Source organism: Dendropsophus ebraccatus, chromosome 9, assembly GCF_027789765.1.
Source record: "Dendropsophus ebraccatus isolate aDenEbr1 chromosome 9, aDenEbr1.pat, whole genome shotgun sequence".
In the NCBI taxonomy this organism is placed as follows: Eukaryota; Metazoa; Chordata; class Amphibia; order Anura; family Hylidae; genus Dendropsophus; species Dendropsophus ebraccatus.
This window is the reverse complement of record NC_091462.1, coordinates 9,063,575-9,075,099: the sequence shown is the minus strand read 5'-3', so window position 1 is coordinate 9,075,099 and position 11,525 is coordinate 9,063,575. Positions and strand designations below refer to the sequence as shown.

Genomic DNA, 11,525 nt, shown 5'->3' with positions numbered 1-11,525 from the left:
TCTGCAAAAAAGGTTTTCTTTCAGATCAACTGCTGCCAGAAAGTGCAAGAGATTTGTAATTGACTTCTTATAAAAAAAGAAAATCTCCAGTCTTCCAGTACTTATCTGCTGCTGTATGTCCTGCAGGAAGTGGTGTATTCTCTCCAGTCTGACACAGTGCTCTCTGCTGCCACCTTTGTCAATGTAAGGAACTGTCCAGAGCAGGAGAGGTTTTCTATGGGGATAGTTCCTGACATGGACAGAGGTGGCAGCAGAGAGCAGACTGAAGATAATACACCAATTCATGCAGGACATACAGCAGCTGATAAGTACTGGAAGACTGGAGATTTTTCAATAGAAGTAACTTACAAATCTCCGGCACCAGTTGATTTAAAAAATTTTTTGATGGAGAACCACTTTCAATGCTGAATTATACCCCAGAGCTGCACTCACTATTCTGCTGGTGGGGTCACTGTGTACATACATTACATTACAGATTCTGTACTGATCCTGAGTTACATCCTGTATTATACTCCAGAGCTGCACTCACTATTCTGCTGGTGGGGGTCACTGTGTACATACATTACATTACAGATTCTGTACTGATCCTGAGTTACACCCTGTATTATACTCCAGAGCTGCACTCACTAGATTGGTGGCAGTGGAGAGCGTGCTCTTTTCTTCCTACTTTACAGTAATAGATTGTCACCCCAAGAATGTGCCTGTAATATTGATATATTCCTGCAAGAAGTCTTCTGTCAATCTGTCTAATGGGCAATGATGTCATAAAACCTTCAGACACGAGTGGGACCCTGGTGATCCTCAGGCACATGGCCAGTAAGGAGATGGTGCTGGATATACAGAAGAACTGAGAGTTGTAAAGGATTCTGGGTCGGCAGCAGCAGAAAATGGTACAGAAGGGGTCAGGTAGGCAAGTGTAGTGCGAGAAACAGGCACAGGATAGATATAATAGAAGAAACATAACACACCTCCACTCAGGAACACAAGGAAGCAACAATGCTCAGGTAAGGAGGGATGGGCAGAGCAACCTTACATAGGTGCAGAAGAAACAGGATGGAAGGGAGAAGAGTAATGATAAGGAACACATTGGCCCTTTAAACCTAAGATGGCACGTGTACATGCCCTACAGGACAGTGGAGGAACTGCAGCAGTGCTGGAATCATGGAGAACAGGTCAGGAGGAGGAAGGAAGAGGGCATGGACCATACGTGGAGTGTGGCAAAGGAGTGGGCCATGAGCGGAGAGAAGAATGAGCAGGACTGCCCGGCAAGAAGTGAGTGCAGGGACATAGCCAGTAACTCCAGGTGGATTTACACTTCTTACAATGAGTCTCTACCACCATCTTAGTGGCACTGCCATGGGGAGGCAAATGGCCCCATCATGTTCCTGGGCATAGGGGAAGTCACTGTGGTGTTTAGGAAGAAGAATAAAGTAAAGACCCCCTCAGATTATATTTGGGGCAGGTTCATGGATGATTAATTCGTACCATGGTCTGGGGGCGAGGATTGGGCTTAGCTTCTGAGGTGGAAAACAAGTTACATCCCTGGATCACATGATCAGGATACATGAGAGCGGAGAACAGTCTCTGATATGAAGACCAATAAGAAGGGGGCAACACCTATAATCACCAGGCGAGAAACCCCTGGAGAGTGGGGAGACCCTCTGGGAGAAAGCGCTCATCAGGAGGCACAGAAGTCAGAGAGATGGGGGTCTCCTACACCTGGTAATAGGGTAAATACATAGAACACCCTAATACTTAGAGGGACCTTTGTAGACTAAGCAGAGAGGATAGGTAACACCTAGGAAGAAAGACACTTATGTATCCTGTACACCGATCCTGGCTGTCAGGAGACCCCCCCCCTCCACTTCATATAGGCAACCTCATCAATCTCAGTAGTGTCACCTCATACATCCCCTATATATAGTGTCCTCATCACTCCCCCTATATATAGTCTCTCAGTATAGTGTCCTCATCACTCCCCTATATATAGTGTCTCAGTATAGTGTCCTCATCACTCCCCTATATATAGTGTCTCAGTATAATGTCCTCATCACTCTCCTATATATAATGTCTCAGTATAGTGTCCTCATCACTCCCCTATATATAGTGTCTCAGTATAATGTCCTCATCACTCTCCTATATATAATGTCTCAGTATAGTGTCCTCATCCCTTCTCCTATATATAGTGTCTCAGTATAGTGTCCTCATCACTCTCCTATATATAGTGTCTCAGTATAGTGTCCTCATCACTCCCCCTATATATATAGTGTCTCAGTATAGTGTCCTCATCACTCCCCCTATATATAGTGTCTCAGTATAGTGTCCTCATCACTCCCCCTATATATAGTCTCTCAGTATAGTGTCCTCATCACTCCCCTATATATAGTGTCTCAGTATAGTGTCCTCATCACTCCTCTATATATAGTGTCTCAGTATAGTGTCCCCTATATAGTGTCTCAGTATAGTGTCCTCATCACTCCCCCTATATATAGTGTCTCAGTATAGTGTCCTCATCACTCCCCTATATATATAGTGTCTCAGTATAGTGTCCTCATCACTCCCCTATATATATAGTGTCTCAGTATAGTGTCCTCATCACTCCCCTATATATATAGTGTCTCAGTATAGTGTCCTCATCACTCCCCTATATATAGTGTCTCAGTATAGTGTCCTCATCACTCCCCTATATATAGTGTCCTCATCACTCCCCTATATATAGTGTCTCAGTATAGTGTCCTCATCACTCCCCTATATATATAGTGTCTCAGTATAGTGTCCTCATCACTCCCCTATATATAGTGTCTCAGTATAATGTCCTCATCACTCTCCTATATATAATGTCTCAGTATAGTGTCCTCATCACTCCCCTATATATAGTGTCTCAGTATAATGTCCTCATCACTCTCCTATATATAATGTCTCAGTATAGTGTCCTCATCCCTTCTCCTATATATAGTGTCTCAGTATAGTGTCCTCATCACTCTCCTATATATAGTGTCTCAGTATAGTGTCCTCATCACTCCCCCTATATATATAGTGTCTCAGTATAGTGTCCTCATCACTCCCCCTATATATAGTGTCTCAGTATAGTGTCCTCATCACTCCCCCTATATATAGTCTCTCAGTATAGTGTCCTCATCACTCCCCCTATATATAGTGTCTCAGTATAGTGTCCTCATCACTCCTCTATATATAGTGTCTCAGTATAGTGTCCCCTATATAGTGTCTCAGTATAGTGTCCTCATCACTCCCCCTATATATAGTGTCTCAGTATAGTGTCCTCATCACTCCCTATATATATAGTGTCTCAGTATAGTGTCCTCATCACTCCCCTATATATATAGTGTCTCAGTATAGTGTCCTCATCACTCCCCTATATATATAGTGTCTCAGTATAGTGTCCTCATCACTCCCCTATATATAGTGTCTCAGTATAGTGTCCTCATCACTCCCCTATATATAGTGTCCTCATCACTCCCCTATATATAGTGTCTCAGTATAGTGTCCTCATCACTCCCCTATATATATAGTGTCTCAGTATAGTGTCCTCATCACTCCCCCTATATATATAGTGTCTCAGTATAGTGTCCTCATCACTCCCCTATATATAGTGTCTCAGTATAGTGTCCTAATCACTCCCCTATATATAGTGTCTCAGTATAGTGTCCTCATCACTCCCTCTATATATAGTGTCTCAGTATAGTGTCCTCATCACTTCTCTATATATAGTGTCTCAGTATAGTGTCCTCATCACTCCCCTATATATAGTGTCTCAGTATAGTGTCCTCATCACTCCCTCTATATATAGTGTCTCAGTATAGTGTCCTCATCACTCCTCTATATATAGTGTCTCAGTATAGTGTCCTCATCCCTCCCCCTATATATAGTGTCTCAGTATAGCGTCCTCATCACTCCCCCTATATATAGTGTCTCAGTATAGTGTCTCAGTATAGTGTCCTCATCACTCCCTATATATATAGTGTCTCAGTATAGTGTCCTCATCACTCCCCCTATATATTGTGTCTCAGTATAGTGTCCTCATCACTCCCCCTATATATAGTGTCTCAGTATAGTGTTCTCATCACTCCCCCTATATATAGTGTCTCAGTATAGTGTCCTCATCACTCCCCTATATATAGTGTCTCAGTATAGTGTCCTCATCACTCCCCTATATATAGTGTCTCAGTATAGTGTCCTCATCACTCCCTATATATAGTGTCTCAGTATAGTGTCTTCATCACTCCCTATATATATAGTGTCTCAGTATAGTGTCCTCATCACTCCCCCTATATATAGTGTCTCAGTATAATGTTCTCATCACTCCCTATATATAGTGTCTCAGTATAGTGTCCTCATCACTCCCCCTATATATAGTGTCTCAGTATAGTGTCCTCATCACTCCTCCTATATATAGTGTCTCAGTATAGTGTCCTCATCACTCTCTATATATATAGTGTCTCAGTATAGTGTTCTCATCACTGCCTATATATAGTGTCTTAGTATAGTGTCTTCATCACTCCCCCTATATATAGTGTCTCAGTATAGTGTCCTCATCACTCTCTATATATATAGTGTCTCAGTATAGTGTCCTCATCACTCCCCTATATATAGTGTCTCAGTATAGTGTCCTCATCACTCCTCCTATATATAGTGTCTCAGTATAGTGTCCTCATCACTCTCTATATATAGTGTCTCAGTATAGTGTCCTCATCACTCCCCTATATATAGTGTCTCAGTATAATGTCCTCATCACTCCCCCTATATATAGTGTCTCAGTATAGTGTCCTCATCACTCCCTATATATATAGTGTCTCAGTATAGTGTCCTCATCACTCCCCCTATATATAGTGTCTCAGTATAGCGTCCTCATCACTCCCCTATATATATAGTGTCTCAGTATAGTGTCCTCATCACTCCCCCTATATATAGTGTCTCAGTATAGTGTCCTCATCACTCCCCCTATATATAGTGTCTCAGTATAGTGTCCTCATCACTCCCCCTATATATAGTGTCTCAGTATAGTGTCCTCATCACTCTCCTATATATAGTGTCTCAGTATAGTGTCCTCATCACTCCCTATATATAGTGTCTCAGTATAGTGTCCTCATCACTCTCCTATATATAGTGTCTCAGTATAGTGTCCTCATCACTCCCCTATATATAGTGTCTCAGTATAGTGTCCTCATCACTCCCCCTATATATAGTGTCTCAGTATAGTGTCCTCATCACTCCCTATATATAGTGTCTCAGTATAGTGTCCTCATCACTCCCTATATATATAGTGTCTAAGTATAGTGTCCTCATCACTCTCCTATATATAGTGTCTCAGTATAGTGTCCTCATCACTCCCCTATATATAGTGTCTCAGTATAGTGTCCTCATCACTCCCCCTATATATAGTGTCTCAGTATAGTGTCCTCATCACTCCCTATATATAGTGTCTCAGTATAGTGTCCTCATCACTCCCTATATATATAGTGTCTCAGTATAGTGTCCTCATCCCTCCCCCTATATATAGTGTCTCAGTATAGTGTCCTCATCACTCTCCTATATATAGTGTCTCAGTATAGTGTCCTCATCACTCCCCTATATATAGTGTCTCAGTATAGTGTCCTCATCACTCCCCTATATATAGTGTCTCAGTATAGTGTCCTCATCACTCCCTATATATAGTGTCTCAGTATATTGTCCTCATCACTCCCCCTATATATAGTGTCTCAGTACAGTGTCCTCATCACTCCCCCTATATATAGTGTCTCAGTATAGTGTCCTCATCACTCCCCCTATATATAGTGTCTCAGTATAGTGTCCTCATCACTCCCCTATATATAGTGTCTCAGTATAGTGTCCTCATCACTCCCCCTATATATAGTGTCTCAGTACAGTGTCCTCATCACTCCCCCTATATATAGTGTCTCAGTATAGTGTCCTCATCACTCCCCCTATATATAGTGTCTCAGTATAGTGTCCTCATCACTCCCCTATATATAGTGTCTCAGTATAGTGTCCTCATCACTCCCCTATATATAGTGTCTCAGTATAGTGTCCTCATCACTCCCCTATATATAGTGTCTCAGTATAGTGTCCTCATCACTCCCTATATATAGTGTCTCAGTATAGTGTCCTCATCCCTCCCTATATATAGTGTCTCAGTATATTGTCCTCATCACTCCCTCTATATATAGTGTCTCAGTATAGTGTCCTCATCACTCCCCCTATATATAGTGTCTCAGTATAGTGTCCTCATCACTCCCCTATATATAGTGTCTCAGTATAGTGTCCTCATCACTCCCCCTATATATAGTGTCTCAGTATAGTGTCCTCATCACTCCCCTATATATAGTGTCTCAGTATAGTGTCCTCATCACTCCCCTATATATAGTGTCTCAGTATAGTGTCCTCATCCCTCCCCTATATATAGTGTCTCAGTATATTGTCCTCATCACTCCCTCTATATATAGTGTCTCAGTATAGTGTCCTCATCACTCCCTATATATAGTGTCTCAGTATAGTGTCCTCATCACTCCCCCTATATATAGTGTCTCAGTATAGTGTCCTCATCACCCCCCTATATATATAGTGTCTCAGTATAGTGTCCTCATCACTCCCTATATATAGTGTCTCAGTATAGTGTCCTCATCACTCCCTATATATAGTGTCTCAGTATAGTGTCCTCATCACCTCCCTATATAGTGTCTCAGTATAGTGTCCTCATCACTCCCTATATATAGTGTCTCAGTATAGTGTCTTCATCACTCCCTATATATAGTGTCTCAGTATAGTGTCCTCATCACCTCCCTATATAGTGTCTCAGTATAGTGTCCTCATCACTCCCCCTATATATAGCGTCTCAGTATAGTGTCCTCATCACTCCCCTATATATAGTGTCTCAGTATAGTGTCGTCATCACTCCCCCTATATATATAGTGTCTCAGTATATTGTCCTCATCACTCCCTCTATATATAGTGTCTCAGTATAGTGTCATCACTCCCCCTATATATAGTGTCTCAGTATAGTGTCCTCATCACTCCCCCTATATATAGCGTCTCAGTATAGTGTCCTCATCACTCCCCTATATATAGTGTCTCAGTATAGTGTCCTCATCACTCCCCTATATATAGTGTCTCAGTATAGTGTCCCCATCCCTTCCCCTATATATGTAGTCTCAGTATAGTGTCATCACTCCCCTATATATAGTGTCTCAGTATAGTGTCCTCATCACTCCCCCTATATATAGTGTCTCAGTATAGTGTCCTCATCCCTCCCTATATATAGTGTCTCAGTATAGTGTCATCATCACTCCCTATATATAGTGTCTCAGTATAGTGTCCTCATCACTACCCTATATATAGTGTCTCAGTATAGTGTCCTCATCCCTCCCCCTATATATAGTGTCTCAGTATAGTGTCCTCATCATTCCCCTATATATAGTGTCTCAGTATAGTGTCCTCATCACTCCCTATATATATAGTGTCTCAGTATAGTGTCCTCATCCCTCCCCTATATATAGTGTCTCAGTATAGTGTCCTCATCACTCCCCCTATATATAGTATCTCAGTATAGTGTCCTCATCACTCCCTATATATAGTGTCTCAGTATAGCGTCCTCATCACTCCCTATATATAGTGTCTCAGTATAGTGTCCTCATCACTCTCTATATATATGGTGTCTCAGTATAGTGTCCTCATCACTCCCCCTATATATATAGTGTCTCAGTAGTGTCCTCATCACTCTCTCTATATATAGTGTCTCAGTATAGTGTCCTCATCACTCCCCCTATATATAGTGTCTCAGTATAATGTCCTCATCACCCCCTATATATAGTGTCTCAGTATAGTGTCCTCATCACTCCCCCTATATATAGTGTCTCATTATAGTGTCCTCATCACTCCCTATATATAGTGTCTCAGTATAGTGTCCTCATCCCTCCCCCTATATATAGTGTCTCAGTATAGTGTCCTCATCCTTCCCCTATATATAGTGTCTCAGTATAGTGTCCCCTATATATATAGTGTCTCAGTATAGTGTCCTCATCCCTCCCCCTATATATAGTGTCTCAGTATAGTGTCCTCATCCCTCCCTATATATAGTGTCTCAGTATAGTGTCCTCATCACTCCCTATATATAGTGTCTCAGTATAGTGTCCTCATCACTCCCCTATATATAGTGTCTCAGTATAGTGTCCTCATCACTCCCCCTATATATAGTGTCTCAGTATAGTGTCCTCATCACTCCCCTATATATAGTGTCTCAGTATAGTGTCCTCATCACTCCCTATATATATAGTGTCTCAGTATAGTGTCCTCATCCCTCCCCCTATATATAGTGTCTCAGTATAGTGTCATCACTCCCCTATATATAGTGTCTCAGTATAGCGTCCTCATCACTCCCCTATATATAGTGTCTCAGTATAGTGTCCTCATCACTCCCCTATATATAGTGTCTCAGTATAGTGTCCTCATCACTCCCCTATAGATAGTGTCTCAGTATATTGTCCTCATCACTCCCCCTATATATAGTGTCTCAGTACAGTGTCCTCATCACTCCCCCTATATATAGTGTCTCAGTATAGTGTCCTCATCACTCCCCCTATATATAGTGTCTCAGTATAGTGTCCTCATCACTCCCCTATATATAGTGTCCTCAGTATAGTGTCCTCATCACTCCCCCTATATATAGTGTCTCAGTACAGTGTCCTCATCACTCCCCCTATATATAGTGTCTCAGTATAGTGTCCTCATCACTCCCCCTATATATAGTGTCTCAGTATAGTGTCCTCATCACTCCCCTATATATAGTGTCTCAGTATAGTGTCCTCATCACTCCCCCTATATATAGTGTCTCAGTATAGTGTCCTCATCACTCCCCTATATATAGTGTCTCAGTATAGTGTCCTCATCACTCCCTATATATATAGTGTCTCAGTATAGTGTCCTCATCCCTCCCCTATATATAGTGTCTCAGTATATTGTCCTCATCACTCCCTCTATATATAGTGTCTCAGTATAGTGTCCTCATCACTCCCCCTATATATAGTGTCTCAGTATAGTGTCCTCATCACTCCCTATATATAGTGTCTCAGTATAGTGTCCTCATCACTCCCCCTATATATAGTGTCTCAGTATAGTGTCCTCATCACTCCCCTATATATAGTGTCTCAGTATAGTGTCCTCATCACTCCCCTATATATAGTGTCTCAGTATAGTGTCCTCATACCCTCCCCTATATATAGTGTCTCAGTATATTGTCCTCATCACTCCCTCTATATATAGTGTCTCAGTATAGTGTCCTCATCACTCCCTATATATAGTGTCTCAGTATAGTGTCCTCATCAACTCCCCCTATATATAGTGTCTCAGTATAGTGTCCTCATCACCCCCCTATATATATAGTGTCTCAGTATAGTGTCCTCATCACTCCCTATATATAGTGTCTCAGTATAGTGTCCTCATCACTCCCTATATATAGTGTCTCAGTATAGTGTCCTCATCACCTCCCTATATAGTGTCTCAGTATAGTGTCCTCATCACTCCCTATATATAGTGTCTCAGTATAGTGTCTTCATCACTCCCCTATATATAGTGTCTCAGTATAGTGTCCTCATCACTCCCCTATATAGTGTCTCAGTATAGTGTCCTCATCACTCCCCCTATATATAGCGTCTCAGTATAGTGTCCTCATCACTCCCCTATATATAGTGTCTCAGTATAGTTTCCTCATCACTCCCCTATATATATGTGTCTCAGTATAGTTGTCCTCATCACTCCCTCTATATATAGTGTCTCAGTATAGTGTCATCACTCCCCCTATATATAGTGTCTCAGTATAGTGTCCTCATCACTCCCCCTATATATAGTGTCTCAGTATAGTGTCCTCATCACTCCCCTATATATAGTGTCTCAGTATAGTGTCCTCATCACTCCCCCTATATATAGTGTCTCAGTATAGTGTCCCCATCCCTTCCCCTATATATGTAGTCTCAGTATAGTGTCATCACTCCCCTATATATAGTGTCTCAGTATAGTGTCCTCATCACTCCCCCTATATATAGTGTCTCAGTATAGTGTCCTCATCCCTCCCTATATATAGTGTCTCAGTATAGTGTCATCATCACTCCCTATATATAGTGTCTCAGTATAGTGTCCTCATCACTACCCTATATATAGTGTCTCAGTATAGTGTCCTCATCCCTCCCCCTATATATAGTGTCTCAGTATAGTGTCCTCATCATTCCCCTATATATAGTGTCTCAGTATAGTGTCCTCATCACTCCCTATATATATAGTGTCTCAGTATAGTGTCCTCATCCCTCCCCTATATATAGTGTCTCAGTATAGTGTCCTCATCACTCCCCCTATATATAGTATCTCAGTATAGTGTCCTCATCACTCCCTATATATAGTGTCTCAGTATAGCGTCCTCATCACTCCCTATATATAGTGTCTCAGTATAGTGTCCTCATCACTCTCTATATATATGGTGTCTCAGTATAGTGTCCTCATCACTCCCCCTATATATATAGTGTCTCAGTAGTGTCCTCATCACTCTCTCTATATATAGTGTCTCAGTATAGTGTCCTACATCACTCCCCCTATATATAGTGTCTCAGGTATAATGTCCTCATCACCCCCCTATATATAGTGTCTCAGTATAGTGTCCTCATCACTCCCCCTATATATAGTGTCTCATTATAGTGTCCTCATCACTCCCTATATATAGTGTCTCAGTATAGTGTCCTCATCCCTCCCCCTATATATAGTGTCTCAGTATAGTGTCCTCATCCTTCCCCTATATATAGTGTCTCAGAATAGTGTCCCCTATATATATAGTGTCTCAGTATAGTGTCCTCATCCCTCCCCCTATATATAGTGTCTCAGTATAGTGTCCTCATCCCTCCCTATATATAGTGTCTCAGTATAGTGTCCTCATCACTCCCTATATATAGTGTCTCAGTATAGCGTCCTCATCACTCCCTATATATAGTGTCTCAGTATAGTGTCCTCATCACTCTCTATATATATGGTGTCTCAGTATAGTGTCCTCATCACTCCCCCTATATAATTAGTGTCTCAGTAGTGTCCTCATCACTAGCTCTCTATTATATAGTGTCTCAGTATAGTGTCCTCATCACTCCCCTCTATATATAGTGTCTCAGTATAATGTCCTCATCACCCCGTAGTAGTAATATGTGTGTCTCAGTATAGTCGGTCCTCATGCACCTCCCCCTATACTAGTAGTGTTTCATTATAGTGTCCTTCATCACTCCCTATATATAGGGTCTCAGGTATAGTGTCCTCATCCCTCCCCCTATATATAGTGTCTCAGTATAGTGTCCTCATCCTTCCCCTATATATAGTGGTCTCAGTAAGTGTGTCATCATCACTCCCTATATATAGTGTCTCAGATACTAATGTCTTCCCCCCCCCCCCCCCCCCCCCTCCCTCCTCCTATATACAGTGTCTCAGTATAGTGTCCTCATCCCTCCCCTAGATATATAGTGTCTTCAGTATAGGTGTCCTCATCC

At 41.7% G+C, this 11,525-nt stretch overlaps 1 protein-coding gene across 1 annotated transcript in view; it reads left to right on the top strand.

The window, feature by feature from the left end:
- Nucleotides 1-1,118: 1,118 nt before the first annotated feature.
- The window catches only part of SLC12A8 (solute carrier family 12 member 8), an 18,352-nt gene continuing 7,945 nt past the window's right edge, over nt 1,119-11,525 (top strand). The window contains exon 1 of the mRNA XM_069984833.1: nt 1,119-1,265. Within this exon, the coding sequence (XP_069840934.1) occupies nt 1,119-1,265 (147 nt within the window). The remainder of the gene's footprint in view (nt 1,266-11,525) is intronic.